This window comes from Opisthocomus hoazin, chromosome 9 (assembly GCF_030867145.1).
Source record: "Opisthocomus hoazin isolate bOpiHoa1 chromosome 9, bOpiHoa1.hap1, whole genome shotgun sequence".
Lineage (NCBI taxonomy): Eukaryota > Metazoa > Chordata > Aves > Opisthocomiformes > Opisthocomidae > Opisthocomus > Opisthocomus hoazin.
Window position 1 is genome coordinate 34,954,238 of NC_134422.1, and position 16,428 is coordinate 34,970,665.

Here is a 16,428-nt window from a genome sequence, read left to right on the forward strand (position 1 = left end):
GAGTTGAGAGAAGGTAAAAGAGCGGAGAAAGCTGGTGTAATTCCTATAGGCTATATTAGCAATGTGTGTGACATACAAACCTAGTCTGTGAATATCAAATATACTTGCCTTTTTAATTTCTGTGACTTGTGGTAGTGATACGGTTTGATTTTAAAGGATAACATCATAATTCGTTTTCTCTCCTGGCAGCCTCCAAAGGTAAAATGCTTGACAAGGATCTGGCATCCCAACATTACAGAGACGGGAGAGATCTGCCTAAGGTAGTGACAGCTTTCTTCTTTTTTTAACCTTGGAGGTTTTTCTGTGTGATAGTACATTGTTTATAATTTTCATGCCAGTGTCATTTTCAACAGATGCTGCAAGTCAGTGGCACATGACCCTTAGGAACTTAGAAATCTATTGAAAGTATTGTTCTTGCTGTATGTTAGAGACTGTGTAGAGCCTGGCTTTTCAGGTTATGACTTAAGGTTTTGTTCTACTGCAGGTACAAGTGTCATTTTCAACCTAAACAAAACTTAGTTGTTCGTTTTTTCTGCCCTCCGCAGACGGATAGTCCTGAGAGGGCTTAAGGCTTTGCTTGTTTCAATGCCTGAATGTGTTAAGTGCTTGAAAACAATTTATATTTCAAAAAGAGGGGAAGAAGTGTTGCTTAAACTTTGACAGTAACTATTCTATATTTGTCATTTGTTTTTTTAACATCTAATATCCACTGTAAGACACATGTGCCACTTAAAATAAAACAGAGTTGCAGGAATGTAAGTGGAAATACAAAGCCCAAATGCTTAACTTTGGGTGGTTTTGCTTGATAGTAAATGTTTCCCCTTCAAATCAGTTTCTGAAACTTTGTAATTTCAGTGTTTCATTGTGAGTACCTGATGGTGAAATTGGCCAGAAACCAAACATAATCAGAAGTGAGAAGCATGACTGTCATTTTTCAAATTAATGGGACATAAAAGAAAAAACTAGATGAAGCAGAAGAAATGAAAATAAGCGAGACTGAAAGCTGTTCTGAAAATCCAAAACAGTTGCTACCATGTGTAGCAAATCAGTGCTTAAAAAAAGAAGCGATTTTTTTCCCCTAGATCTAAATATCACTTCAGTGTATTCAAGGTCCTTGTGAAAATCAAGTTTTCGCAGGGTAATCCGTCACACTTCATAGGCAGGTCTGGCTCACCAACTGGTAGCAACTAAAGAGCTGATATCAGTGCTGTTAGGCACAGTGGTCTGCTCCGTGCTTCTGAGACACTCATACCATCATCAAAGGGTGGTAGATGCCAGCCTGGGGAGGCTGTAGGATGTTCCTGGTGCTTGATAATGCCAGGCTGCAGCAGGAGTACAAGCAGCAAGGGCTGGCATCCATACACTTTACCTTACTGTGGGACTGGAGGGTTTAAAAGCAGTAGAAAACGTACTAAATCTTCTGAGATTGCCTAAAAATCTGGTTGTCCGGTTACTAGGAGCTGTATGCTGGTGATGCAGGAGGGCTGTTTTGGCAAATATGTGTTGCTACTTTTAGCAAATTTGCCAGCCTTGTAGTGTTTCTCAGTGCCTCCCAGGACTGTTGCATTCTACACAGCTTAACTTGTCACTTGACAGTAGGGAAATTGATTTAAGGATCATGTTTTTACAGTTTGAAATGCATCAGAGACCTTGTGGATAAGTAGAGAAAGCTTGGATGCTTTGAGTCGAGTAGTGTAAGTAAAGGAACGAGTGAGCGAGCTGTCTGGAACCAGGGAACAAAAAATACTGGACGCCAAATGATGGCTAAGAGTTTAAGCTCTGACTACAGTGCTACATTTTCTGAGGTTAAATGAAGCCTCCTCACATTCTTGAGGATATTGCACTGTTTCTTGTCTTTAGATGGTTTTAATTATGAAAAATGAATGTAGTGTTGGAACATGATAGTTCTACTTCATGAAGTAATTTTTTTGGCATCTGCACTGAAACATCAGCTTTATTTGATTGTCAGGTAGTTTTAACATATCAAACCTTTGAAATGTCTTACCGTTTAGATGGAAAAACTGAAATAGCTTAAATTGCTTTGTGCCTGTTATAGTGGAGAATGCACACTATATATAGTATCTGCAATCAACCTATACAAGAGTCTTTACATTAAAATAGATTCAGTTATTTTTAGAAGCAGAAAAAAGTTCCTTATCAGTATGTTTCCTAACTGGCTTTTAGCTAGCATACCTCACACTATGGTATGTGTTATTTTCATAATCATCCCTGAATTAAAACGTACCAAATGATTAAACTTGTGGACAAGTGTCATAGTTTTGGGCAGGAAAAGTGTCATTTCGTGGTGCCCTGTGGATCGCAGTTACTCTGGACAATAGTAATAAAGGGCCATATTGATTAGGTCTGACCCATACTTGTGGGTGTTGCCTCCGCTGCACAGGTGGATGGAAAACATCAAGATACCTAGAAAGGATATGCTTGCTTGCTACATACACCAGTTGACTACTTTTTAAAATAATGTGTAATGCATGTCATTGACTACTTTTCTTTTCCCCCCCTATTGATGTGATCTCTGCCTGAGGTGTTCTCTTCCTCCTTGACTACATAAGCTTTTAGAATAGTTTAATCACTCAGTAATTTCACTGCTTTTCTGTTACGTGATGGGGTGGTCAGTGTTGTTGGATGTGTCTTTTGGCAATAGGTGTTGTTAATTCAGGTTTGGTCTCTTTAAGAGGCAGTATTAAGGGCTGCTGAATGGAGAAGTGTTTGAAAACTGATTAGGTGTATTGTCCTGTAGAGCTCAGTGCTGCAATTTCTCCAGTTATAAAAGCTGATCAAGTTGATTGCTTGTGTCTGTTCCCCAGTGCTGTTCCCAGTCTCCTCAGCTGTGCCAATGTGGAAATAAAAAGCTCCTTAGAAGGACTTTGTACATCAATTGCCTAACTCATCCAGTCTATAGCATGGCCACCTGAATGGCTGCACTGGCACTTCTGGGTTGAGCAGGGAGGTTTGCAGTGGGAGGTGAGCAAGAGAATAACCCCTGTAAAGTGTCCCTGCCAGCAGGCTTTCTGAAGTGGGTTTACAGCTTTTTTTTTAATTCAAACTTACCTTGAATAATGCTTTCTGTTGGCAAAAGGGAGGTAAAAGTTTTGTTGGAACTAACATTTTATGTTGATAAAAGTATTCATCCAAGATCTTTATAGCAAGTTTTCTTCAGGACTGACCTTCCCATTACACTAAATTTTAGTCTCTTAAGCTGTAAATCATATCTGGAGTTTCAGAAAGTTTTAAACATGCTAGAGCCATGCAGTTCCCAGTTCAGTAGATGTTTTTCCAAGATGTCTTTAGGATCCTGTGTATTTAAAAAAAAAAAAATCCTCAAAGTTTTTCTTCATGCAGGAATTACAGAATGAGAAGGTCTTTGTGGAAGCAAAAGCTGAGCAGCTGGCTGGTTACATCGGTGTCTAGTTTGGTTACTGTAGCTTCAAAAATTGTGATTTTGCAGTCTTCTGGTAGGAACTCAGATAGATGGATTTGAAATCATATTCTGGGAGGTCTCCTTAGATACAAACACCAGATGTTGAGGTGCGCTTATCAGTTCCAGTCTGCCCATGGCTGAGGACACGATCGGCTTTTCTCAGATCCTGCTACAGCTGAAGGCAAAGCAAATGGAAATAGCGTGTGACTGTCCTTCCCCGTCCCTGCTGAAGGTCCTCCCCTGACAAACTCCTGCTGTGCCACAGCACTCCCCCTCCTGTCAGCCCTGCTGCTCCTTCCCCAAGGCATGCCCTCACTCACCAGCTTTAGTAATCTGAAATGCTGCAGAAATTGGCTTACCCCCCTATTTACTTTTGCAAATGCATTCTCAGGCAGCACAAGAGAAGCTTCTGACTGTTTGTTCAATCTGAATAATACTAGATGAGCTTTCTGGCACTCCGGTATGAGACAGCAAAGTCCTGACGATTTTAGAATAATCATTTCAAGTAAACAGGTTTTCCTGCCCATGAAGTGTCCTGAAACCCCAGTAGGTGGCTTCTGGGGTAGCTTGTCAAAGGCAACCTCTTGAAGCATTGAGTGGGTGAGAGAAACTCTGCTGGTTGTGCCATTTGAGAACTTTGTAGTGGGTGAGCTCCTCTATGGCAGCAGGACCCGTGGATGACAGGTCTTTGAACAGAAGCCACACGCAGATGCTTGGGTCATCCACTAAACTAGTTCATGATGTATTTTGTGTATTTCTGCTCATTTAGGTGTTCATTTTGCTGTTTGTGTGTATGATGCTCTGAGAGCAGATCACCATTCAGACCTCCCAGCCTTCTGGCAGCTATATCTGGGTCATCCCGATTGAGAGCACGAGATGCAGTTGCTCTAGACACCCTGCACTGGGAATAGGTTTTGATTAGGGCCTAATGACCATTCCCAATCTATAGTAAGAAAGAGGATGCTACTCTGAAAATAAATTGTATCAGGAAATGAGAAATATGAGGCAAAGATACACTTATTTATCTTCATTGCTTTTCTGCCAGAGCTCTCTGAGGGGTATGAGTGTTTTCTCTCAGGTCCTGGCTGCTGATGTCCACAGCTAGACATATGCTGAGAGAGAGCTTTGAAGTTTTGGGAAGCTAGAAGTGTTTTAACAAGGCTTAGTTGATATGCTGGGGCACTTTGAGCTCTATCAGTGGATATTTTATTGGTTTTTTTTCTGTGTGTTAAGTTATTCCTCGCTCTTAAGTTCGCAGTGAGCTATGTGAAGAGGTAGAGGGGGGTATTGTAGCAAAATTTTGAGGAGCAAACAGAAAGCAAGCTAAGAAGTCTGTTATTTGTTCAGAACCTGAAAATCCTGGTTCTTGCCTGTCAGCAGCATTTTTGCTTTTATTTTGTAATATGAACAAAAATTGCAGCTACAAGATATTATTTCTAACGTTCTTGAAATTAGTTTTGAGCTGCTCTAGAGGTAATGGCATCTTTTATCTTTTTAGAGGCACAGAAATGAGATTAGCAGCACGGTTAAGAAGGTACAGCCTTGTCCAGTACGATCATCCTGTTCCTAGCCTCGCTGCGGAGAACAAGGAGTAATGCTAGTCATAGTGTATTTACTTGGATTAAAAACTCAGCACATTCAATAAATAACAAGAAGGGTAGACAGTCATCTTCTGTAATTTAAAAATGACATGTCATAATACATGTCATCCTGAAAGTTGGTAGGACCTAATAGTTTAAGACTATTTTGCTTTAACCCCGTCATTGCAGTAGTAGAAGCTGCTGGTGGGGATGAATTTTTGTGCTTTGCTACTTTGCGTTATGAGTTTTCAGTTTTAGATTGCTTCTGAAGAGGAAGATGTAATTGTGAAATGATGCTTCAAGGAGTTTTCCAGATTCTTCTCTTCTCTTATTCAGATTATTACTTTTGCTGTCGCAAATGTGAGCAGTACTTGAGCTCATTTCTCAGTTACGCTTTGGTCTCCGATATTTTTACTGCTTGTGACTGCTGGTGTTTTGGCCTGAAAGGTCTGAGAATGCCTAACCAACTGAATGCACCTCAATGATTTCAACTCTCAGGTCACGTAAAATTCCTATGTAGCGTGTATGTACCTAGGGAAGTCTATATCTTAATTATTTATATTAATATTCATATATATTTGTATTGAAATTCAGGAGTGTGTATTATAGTCTATAAGGAACTTTTCCCTCCTGTAAGCAATCTCTTTTGCCCAGAGCAGTCTTTCTTCATCATGATTTCCAGTTGGAGATGTATGATGCTGAGTGTGTCTGTAGAGCCTTAAAGTGTTCTGCATGCAATATAGCTCACCTGCTGGAAGAGGACTGTAAGACCCTGTCGCTAAACTTCCCTGCAGGCTTGAGATGAGTCTGCTCTGTTACAGCTGTTGCAGAACCTCCCTGGGCAGACAGATGGAAACTCTTTCTTTCCCATCCCTGCTGCTAAGAAGCTGAAGTCCTGTTGCAGAAGAGAGGATTATAGTACTCTTTCTTGCTATTTAGATATCCCACCAAAAATACCATTTTTTGCATTGAATTGTGTCTCATTTGGTGAGAGATGGGTCATTCTGTAAGCCTGTCTCTTCACCAAAGATGAACATGTTCCAAACTGGAGCATACGTGTCTGTGTGCTCAGGCGAAAATAAAGGTTCAGTGTTGAGACTGTCACAAGGATTTTTCACGCTTATTTTGCCTGATGAAAATAATTCAGGTTTTTTGACAAAGATTGAGCTCCGATCGGGAGATCTGTAATGACACTATGTAGAATGTAATGCTAAGAAGACATACCAATTTTTGTGCTTTAAAATCCCAGTATGTAGATATAGTGCAAGAGGTAATTCTTAAGTTGCAATTATTTCCTAAGTTCTTAATGTTTTCTGAGAAGATTTCTGACAAAGGTTGTTTAACTAGAAGTTGCACTGTATAATATATGTGTCTTTTTTTCCAGTTTATTGAGAGAACATTCAATTGATGGCACTGGCTGGGCTCCAACTAGAACATTAAAGGTACTGTTTCCTATTAGATATGTACGTCGAACTAGATACCTTTTAAAATACTTTTATGGACTTGGAAAGAGACAGATAATGTGGTTTGCTCTAGGAATAACCGAGTTTCTTGTCTTTCAACAAGTGTTGGTGGCAGTACTGAAACCACTGCAGTGCTAACTGATTCTAGAAATGTTTGCTAGTTTTAGCATAGCTGCACAAATTACTGCTTGCTAAGACTGGTCTGCTTTTTTTCTCCCAGGCAACAGATATATGAGCATGATGTGAGCAAAACAGTGATCCATAACCCTTGTAATTTCCATTGTATTGACATTCCTGATAAATCAGTAATCTGACCCCTTCTCCAAGTTCCTCTGAGTAGAGGAACTTGGAAAAGTGAAAGGCAAGTTGCATTTGGGAGAAAAGCCGTGTGGAACAGAATCAGATCGTCTTGAATTCTCTTTCAGCCCTGGTGTTCAAAGCGGGGAGCAGCGCGTCTGCACTTGGGTGTTGCATGAAGAGGGGCACTCTGGGCTGATTTAATCACTCCAGTAGGGAACTAACTGCATCTTCCCTTTAACGTTGCCTCAAGTGTAATTTTACATGAGTCACTAAAATATAAGTGAAATCTGGCCCCTGTAAAATCCTGGTAGTTTTTCCACTGTGATTGCAGAATGACTTCAGAAGTTGTTCCCACCACAGCTGGGCAGTGTTAATAAATTCAGAGTCATAGTTCCTGTATGAAATACTCTTAGGGAGATTGTCATGACGGATGTGCACTTCAGTGCAGTGACTGCTGTTGTCTTGCTATGGGGAGCGGTCGGTTGTCCATTTACTGTTACATGACCTTGCTGTCCAAAGAGTCTTGCAGAGCACTGAGCAGTGATACCGCTTTTGCTTTTACCAGGAACCCTGCCAGAACTGGTTCTTAAAGAGTATGAGCTACCTTAGGCAGATAAAGGGTACATATCAGGTGTTTATTTCTTTCCAAAAGGCAAACTGAAAACAAGTTTTATCTAATACTTGACATCCTTTCTGGAGCTATGAATGATACCTGTTACTTTCTTCATTTGGAAAATCTCTTCATGAGCATCTGGCTTGCTGGAAAGTGAAGTAGAAATCAGTATGTGTCTCGTGGGTTTTCTTAAATACCCCTTCCTTTTTTTCATCTGTTTGATTTTTGTGTTGCCCCTGTGTTTCTGTTTTCATATTAGGTTAAATCCAGACACCGACTGGGTACTTAAATTAACTAATTCTGTTCCTGTCCCTGTGTTTCATTCCCAGGGAAAGTTTTTAGGCCACAGGTGCTTAAGCTTCAGCCATTAGAAAATTAGTACATCAATATTGCTACTGGACAAGAATGTACATATATTTTTGTCTGCTCTCTTAGCTTTGTTCATGGTACCTTTCTTATGGAGATTAAAATACTGCTGCATGTTGAGACTGTGGGTGGAAATAACTGTTGACATTATACGTACTTCCTGTCCTCAGTGATGATGGAAGAGTCTATTAATCTTCTTTTCCATTTTATTCTTGCATTGGTTTGCTAATTGCATGTGATTAATTTCATAGATTAAATATTGTAAAATCTCAACTACCAGGAGACTCAAATTCCTGAATGTTATGCAGCATTTGAAGGTGTTTTTACCTTCCATAAGTTGAAGAAAACAAAACCTCCACAGCCCCAAATAAAAAAAAAAAAAAAGGAACTTTGTGGATGCTAAAATGAAAGATTCGGCAAGAGAAAAGGAGACAGCAGCTGAATTTTAAAAAGGAAAAAAAAAATAAAATTCAGCATCCCCCTTGGGTTTTGTTCTTTTTCCCGTGGGCATTGAAGTACCACAACTGCCAGCTCACATTTAATACGTTTAAAATAAAAAACAAACCCAAACTACAAAGTTTTTCATTCCTTGCTTTTTTGCCTTCAGAATCTCCGTTTTAAATGTGCAATTTTAGTAAGTGTTCTCACTTGTCATGTTGTCACTTCACGTGATTTGAAATGTCATCACAAAAAAGTACCACCACATGGTGGTCCTGACTTTAAGTTGTGCGTCTATAGAAACATGGTATTTACACTGTGCTTCTAGTACAAAACTATCTTAAAAAAATAGAGTAGAAGTGGCCTTTGGGGATGTCAGGAAGCTACAAGCACTCTTCCCCAGTGTTTTTTGCTTGGGATACAAATTGTGATTAGATGGTAACTAGCATCTGCAGTGAGTCTGTTCTTTGCCAAAGATGCTTTTTGTCCGTTCCACGTGCACTCTTTGAAAGGACTAATGAACACAGGAAAGGTGCGTCTCGGTCAGAGCCGGGATTCTTGATGACTGCTCTATCAGGTGCTCTTTCAGCTCTTCGGCTGTGAAGCTTCATGCATGCTTACCTATGTGTTTTGTTGAAGTTTGATCAAATGCTTAGATTCCAGGCTACACATATGTCTGAGACTGAAAATATGGAATTGTGCTGTTTGATCAGCAGTATGGCCACACAATCAAGTCATCAATGTGCATTAATCATTCTGTGGTATGTACATATTAACTATAGAACATGGAATTACGTGAAACAGTGTGTGAGGGTGACTGACAGCAAACGAGAGCCATGAGATGCAACCCAGGTTACTTTTAGCTGTTAACCCTCCATCTGCACCCAGCCTTCCTGAATCCTTTGTTTCCAGTGCTTGGACACCATGGTTGGGAGAACCTTTACGTCTCCAGAAGCTGAACATTGTGAATTTGCACAGTAACGATATGGATAGTATCTGATCTTGGCCAATGATGGACTTGAAAGTCGGTATTTCATATTTCACTCACTGATGATATGAAGGCAGCCTGTGTTTTTTTTGGCAGAATAGTACCCAAATTTGTCCAGTAAAGCACTCTAAAACAATGTGAAAATACTTAGTTTGAGAACGGGGATGTATTGTATTTCTGTGACAAAAGTTGGCAGGCATTACTAATGCAGCCATTCTGAGTGCATTAATAAAACTATTCAATTAGATAACAAAAGCCCTCAAAAGCCACAGGCACAAACCAGCTTGACTGTATGCTGCTGCATGCATTCATGTTATGTTAACCTTTTAGAAAGCTGAAGTTTTAGATTCTCTCATCTTCTGTATCCTTGTGGTGGCAGCAGAGCTCTTAAGTGAAAAATCCTGCAAAATAAACTGCTGTGACCTTTTTAACACTTTCTTTAGTGTCAGATGGGTAGAAACTTGAAGAGGTATTTAAATTATGCCTTTAACTTTCTGAAATAAAAAATAAATAATAAAAAAATCTGCTAAATACTCTGTGAAAATTGTCTGATAAAAGTGTTTTAACAGTGTAGAGAATTCCTAAGGGGGGTGGGGAGAAGTTAACTTGGTTTTATTTTATGGTGTTTTGTTGCACTCAGTGTCATCTCATCCATGACTGAATTTTTTAAGTTGTTAAGTGTTGAGCATTGTCTTTTTTCCACTTTACATCTTCCTGCTACTGAATGTGTTTCCATAGATCACTGTGATTACAGCCTGTGTACTAGTGAAGGCACTAAAGAATGTGCTGTTTCTGAATTCCTGTATTAGGTACTTTTTTAATCAGGTTATGAAGAAAGTTGGGCTTTAACCTACCAATGATCTGTTTCAGGTTTAATGTTTTAAAACAATCCACGTATACTTTTTTTAATCACCATTGGTGAATTGCAAATGTTTATCCATAGAAACACTCCTGAATCCTAAATGCTTAGATAATTTCTTTTAGCGGTTTGTGCCACAGACTGGCTTGTGTAAAAACTGATGCAATGCTTTCTAACTAATCTTTTTGTAATCTTTCACTTTATAGCTAGCTGTGAATTAGCCACAGGAGCTTAATTACCTTTCAGTCTCCATTCCGTTATGTTCTCTGTCATTTTATTGCATACTTCTTTGAGTACTCTGTTTTGGAGAGTAAAGCTGAGTTGTTTTGGGCCTCTGCTCAGACTGTCGGAGCTCGCTTTCCTCCTGCTTTTAGGTCTGATAATTGCAACTGAAGTTTTCAAGGCAGAAAGCAAAGAGGTGGTTTTAATTCCTTTCTGTTCTCATGTATTTATGTCACTGAAGAGGCTAGCTTTTAAATACCTAGTATGAAATAACGCTCATGCTGTTGCTCTGATACCCTGCTTCTTCCTCCTTGCTAATACCAATTTCAAACTCAAAAGTGCTTCAGTAGCTCCTGCTAGTCCTCAGCACGTGCTTCCTTGTACTTTATTTGCCATGAGTATCATCTGCCTAGTTAAGATGGGCCTCCCTAGTATTCATGAGCTTTCTCTCAAATGCTTGTTTTCACTTTGCTATAAAATTATCACGGGTGATTGATTTTAAAAAATAAAGGAAGAAGTGGATCTGTGTATTGTGATTGCCTAATTGGTTCTAAAAGTCAAGCTGTTCCTTCTGCAATTATCTCTAATAAACTACAACTGGAAATTCGTCAGTGACTGATTTATGAACCGTAATCAAAGCACACTTGAGCAGCTCTGGAGGGCTGAGAATAGTAAAGTTAAAAACAGTATTTTAAAATGTATGATGAATGTTCACAAGGGATATTTTGTCCTTTTTTTGTAACCCCGCTCTGACAGAGCTACAGTGGGTTTCAGGTGACTGGAGAACTCTTTTCTGTAGGGTCTTCATGTTTACTGCTGAGGTGTATGTGCATTTCAGTTCTTCACTGAGATATTTTAAAGAGCTGTTTTTTGTAATTTTTGTGTTACTGCTGCCAGGAGAGACAGGAGTGGGAATGGAAAAAGTCAAGGTGGTCTTAAACTACAGATATGCAGACAGCTTTTTATACCCACCTGTAGGAAAACAATATTTTTTCAGGAATTCCTTTCCATAACTTCAGATACTAGGTTAAAAAATATCTGTGTTATTAGATAATGTAATCTAAATGGAACTAAGTCTTTTTACATAAACTATTGCTGTTTGGAGTTTATCCATAAGAGGCATGCTTATTTAATTAGCATTTAATACTAAATGGGAAAATATGCCTTATTTGTTGCCTTAGTTCTGCTGTTGTCTTCAGACAGTAAAATTATTTTCTTTGAAATCATGCAAATGTTAAACTAATCTCTTGGAGAAATAAATCAGGGGCTCTTGGCTTAATTTTTCCAGTTAGCTTTACCTCAACATTTAAGCATAAATCTGAGTGGTTTTTATAAAGCTCCAATATAAGCACAAAACTTTCATTCATCATCTTAATGAAAACAGGTGGTCTGCTGTCAAAATTACATGTCATTAGCACAGAGGAGTATTTTAAACAGACAATAACTGTCACTGTCTTCAGGATGAAGGGAAAAAAGTAAACCTGTATGTTCTGTGTTGTTCTCATTAATTCTTGCTGCTGATACTATTTTTTTTTTCTCAGCCAGCATTATGGCAACGTTGTTCTTCTGTGGATTTTTTCAAATCCTGTTTTGTAATGGTTCTTTGTCCTGTGTGTAGAAACGTCAAAGCATGTGCTTGTAAAAGCTGCCCTCCTGGATGGAGCATGTTTGTCCCCCATACCGGTAAAGTAAGGAGGAGAAACTCATCGAAAGAAGAAAACTGAAGGCTTCATGGCAGTGGCAAAGAGCACAAACGTCTTACTGTGCGGGAGGAGAAATTACTGGGAAGTCAGGCGTATTTTAGCAAGGAGATTCTTGAGCTTATATGAATTTTACATCCATCTCCTGGGATCTGTGTGGTCATGGTCACCACAGTTCTGAAACTGAGCACATGAGAAATTGTACGTGTGATGTCATGTCGGATGGCCTCTGTCAAAGTGTCTGCCTCCTTCTGGTGTAGACCAGTATAGAGCCTCTGAGCACTGGGGAGAAACAAAGCAACCAGCTCTAGCCACCCCGTGTGTGGTTACAGTCATTCACTGCATATGGGTTTCAAATACTGCATTAAGCAGAAGAGTACCTGTTTTTTCAGGCAGTGTGCCTTGAGCTGTCTCCTCTGGGTATCATACAGGAGTAGAGTCAGGTGGATGTTGTTTCAGGCAATGTGTCTATGCCTCCTGCACTGTTGCCCGCTTAAGACTTTTTACACCACCTTATTCCTCCTCGTGCCGTTTCCAAGCAGCACGGTGGTGCCTGTCAACCAAGGCTGCTCCCCACCCAGAGCAGTGTTTGGCACAGTGGGAGGGAAGCAGAGGAGTGAGGTTAATTCTGTGCCTGTAGCAGCTGTGCCAGAGGACACTGTGAATGAACTGACACCCAGGCTTGTGGGCTTGCTTTTGTCTGAGGAGCAAGACGTACGTTCTGGGAGTCCTTATCTCCTCAGCTGTGCTGTGCTTGGCTGGCTGTAGGTTTTGTGGGTGACATTCTGACTGAAACACTGTTCAGAGGAGGACTGTGCCTGCCTACCTTTCGGTACTCCCTCTGGGGTCGCACCCAGCTCATCCTCTTCATTTGCAGAGCTGCCTTCCTCTCTCACATGCAGAGAGCACTTAGAGGTCCAGCTCTGTGTGTTGATCTCATGGAGGCTCCTAGGATGACATAGCACAATGTCTTCTGCTGCCAACATCTTTATTCTTTCCCCCACTCAACAAAGGGAGTATCAAAATAAAAACATGTGCTTGCAAGCAGATAGCTTCAGGGAAAGACCACCACAGCAGCAGGGAGCTATACCTGTAGCTTAACAGAAGCAGGTCAATGCAAATGTTTAGTCTTATCATTTATTCCTTGAAGACTTACTCTTTATTTGCTGAAAAGATGTGAGGCGAGCACTGTGGGTGTTGATCAAAGGAACCTGTGAAGGAGAGAAAAGCAAGCCCGTTGGCCATTGCATGTCCCTGAAGGTAAGGGCGCTGATCTGCTGGAGACTGCTTTATGTCATGGATAACGTGGACTCCTTCAAAGCTATACTCTGTTCTTGCCAGCACAGCAGGAGCAGAATCCGCAGTGCTGCTGCACAAAGTGCTGCTGCTGAAGAGAGCAAGAACATTTCTCCCTCTCTCAAGTATATATACACACATATATATATGCATATAAAAAATCTCTCTTACTTAATTCTGCTGAAAGCCTTACTCCCTGGCCACCCTAAAGACGCATACATAGAAGCGATATGCTTATGCAGTTTTAAGTGGGAGAAGTGCAAGGAGGTTGCTGATGCTAGCTGGTACGAGGAGCAGGCTGACGGGGTGTCCCTGGATGTGTCCTTGAAGGGATTTCCTGCAGGGTAGGAGGAGTATAACATATCCTCTGCTCCAAATTCTCCTGTGTCATGATCCCAGGGTGTGGGTAACTAATGCGCAAGAAGCTTTGTCATGTGGTGCCAACTAAAGATCTGTTTTGGATCCTCTGTGATGAGGTGGTTTGTGTCAAACCCTCCCTAGCCTGCAGTAGTCCTGAGGTTTGAGAGCAGGGGCTTCCTCTTTCATCTGCAGTGGTGATGTCCTCTGGTTCTCCTGGTCCTTCTTGGCAGTTACGAGATCAATCACTGCCTGATACTGCCCCTGGATCCTGGTGCTCAGAAAGCTTTGGACCCTCTTGCAACATGTTTACAGTGTCCTTTCCTCAGGGCTTAAGCTGAGCACCTTGCTGTATTTTCTGGGATACTGAATGGGATACTGCAGAAGACAGTTCTAGGGAAGCAGTGAAACACAAGAGGATAAATACAGAAGTAACACTAATTTAGAGAGTGGCAGCAGAAGGTAGAGGCAGGTACAGAAGAGAGGTTTTGAACCAGTAAAGGGGTAGGTGAGGAAGGATAGAAGAGTCACAACTATTTGAGGGTTGTTGGTTGTCAGTAAACATGAAAGGCTGCAGACTGCTTGTCTCTTTCCATAATGTAAGAAGTACTAAAGGGTGTTGTAGGAGCTCCCAGTAGTTCAGAGCCACATTTTTGGCATGGTTTGGAGAATGGTGTCCACTTTGTTGGTCCTGATCTTTGCGTCCCTGGTTGGTGCTGGAGCCCACGTGGTGTGCGTCTGCAGCAGGACATGTGGCCTGACTTGCTCCAGAGTTTGTCTTGCACACACCAGAACTGCTCTGAACTAAACACGGACCTGCTCATCAGTGCTTTGCTCGCTGTGCAAGCGCCGGGCCTGTTCTCACGAGGGCTGGGCTGTCCTTTGCAGCTCTGACCGGACCAGGGAGAGCCTGTGCATGCTCAGCAAAAATCAGCTGAGGGAGATTTAGTTGTTGCAGTAAAAGGGGTTTCTGAATGTCCTCGTTGATCACAATTCGATAGGTGGTTGTAGCTGTTGCAAAAGGCACAGCTTTACCACGAGGTACCTTTCAATGGTTCAAGTCTTCTTTAAATGACTTCTTTAACAGAGGAAAAGTGAGGTGCAAAAGATTTATATTTCTTCAATACCTTTCCTCTCGAAAGTGCTGAAAATGTCCATTGTTGCTGCTTTCATTTCTTTCCCTTTCTTCTTCACCTCTAAAAACTGAATAAGCAGCAGACAAAAAAACTTCAGACCCAGTATTTGGTAAAGAGAAGTTGTAAGCCACTGAATACAATCTTCTATGTAGATCTGACATTATTCTGTTTTTCTTAAAATAAACTCCAGGAAGTTTTTCTGCACAGGTCTATTGTGTTGTAATTCTATTTTATAAATTGGCTATATCAGTTTTGTAAGGAGTGATTTTTTTTTTCCTCCTTCTGTACATGCCCAGATGGCTGAAAATATCTACACAAGTCAATGTCTTGTACAAACCTTTCTTTCATAAAAGATTTGCAAAATTTTTCTTTTTAATGGCTTCTGGCAAAGCTAAATCTTTGTTTTAAATACAGTAGCTGCTGTTACTAGCACGTTTTAAAAGTCATTCAGTAATACAGTGCAGTACGTTAGTAAGTCTAATTAAACCATGCTTGTTTTCCCCAAATTGTTGATTTCTGAATCTGCAATTTGTGTCAACTTTAATCAGTTGAGTAGACTGGTCTCTGGAGGGTGATTGCTTTAGTGTTCATAATCACTATAGTGTAGTTCATTAAGAAGCTATCACAGAATTCCCCTGGGAACAATTTCTAAAAGATTATCTGCTTACTCTGAAGTAACCTTGGGGACAAATGTCAAGGAGTCAGTAACAAAAGTAAGGGATTTTAGATGAGTGCTCCTGCATACTTGGCAATTCACAACTGTCTTGGTCTGGGAGAGGAACAGACTATAATTGTTCCTGTTTTCTCCTCTCTAGTATATTTGAGCACAGAAGAAATCGTTTTCCAGCCTTCCTCCTATTTTTGTGTTTGCTAACTGGAGCAGTTCATGCCATTTAAATTACCCAAAGCCCTCTAAGTAAGCTGCTGTTGTTGTGTTTGGGTGGGAAGCATGAGCTGGGATTGCAGGCACATGAGAATTGAGATGGCCTTTGTGGTTGATTAAAGAAAACTGACGTCCTCTTCATTGCCTTATTCCAGGTGGAAGAAGTGTTTTGCCTGCTATGGGAATTTTGCAAGATACTGTAGCAGTGTTATATGCAAGATTAGAGAGAGGCAGGACAGTGAAAGGAAACGTAGAAGGGAACATTTTATTTGGGAGAAGACTGTTTAGGAGGGGAGCAGTTTTTTTCACAAGTCAAGAAGTACCTGCTTGTTTCTGGCATGCAAACATGCCCTTTTTTAATCCTTTGGACCAATGATAAGTTTTGTGCAGTCAATTACATTGTAATGGTTGCAAATAGGTTGTTAGTCCATGGGGAGAGATCCGAGATGTTTGTGGAGGTATGTTGCAGAGGCAGAAAGAGCAGCCCAGCAGAGCATGGGAAAGGTAGGGTGGGGTGAAGGGTGCTGGCTTTTCTAGGCTGCAATGAAGACAGAAAGAAGCTGGGATTGTTTGTAAGCGACAAGGGAAGAAGGTGAATGGAAGTGGAAAACCATTTTGAGCTGGTGTGTAGGCAGACAGGACAGCGGAGAGCTGCCCCAGGAGACAGCCACGCAGTGGCCTGACTTTCAGCATGCGGAGTTTTCAGTTGTAATGTCAAGCCCTTTTCCAACTCTGATATACAAAGTTTGGCACTTGTATTGGAGTTACTGCTTCAGTCTCTTTGAAAA

The 16,428-nt window shown here is 40.8% G+C and overlaps 1 protein-coding gene across 3 annotated transcripts in view; it reads left to right on the plus strand.

Annotated features, from left to right (window-relative positions):
- UBE2F (ubiquitin conjugating enzyme E2 F (putative)) overlaps window positions 1-16,428 on the plus strand; it is an 85,773-nt gene that overhangs the window by 32,639 nt on the left and 36,706 nt on the right. For all 3 annotated transcript variants that reach the window (XM_075430731.1, XM_075430732.1, XM_075430733.1), the window contains 2 exons: window positions 190-260; window positions 6,404-6,461. In XM_075430731.1, the coding sequence (XP_075286846.1) occupies window positions 190-260; window positions 6,404-6,461 (129 nt within the window). The remainder of the gene's footprint in view (window positions 1-189; window positions 261-6,403; window positions 6,462-16,428) is intronic.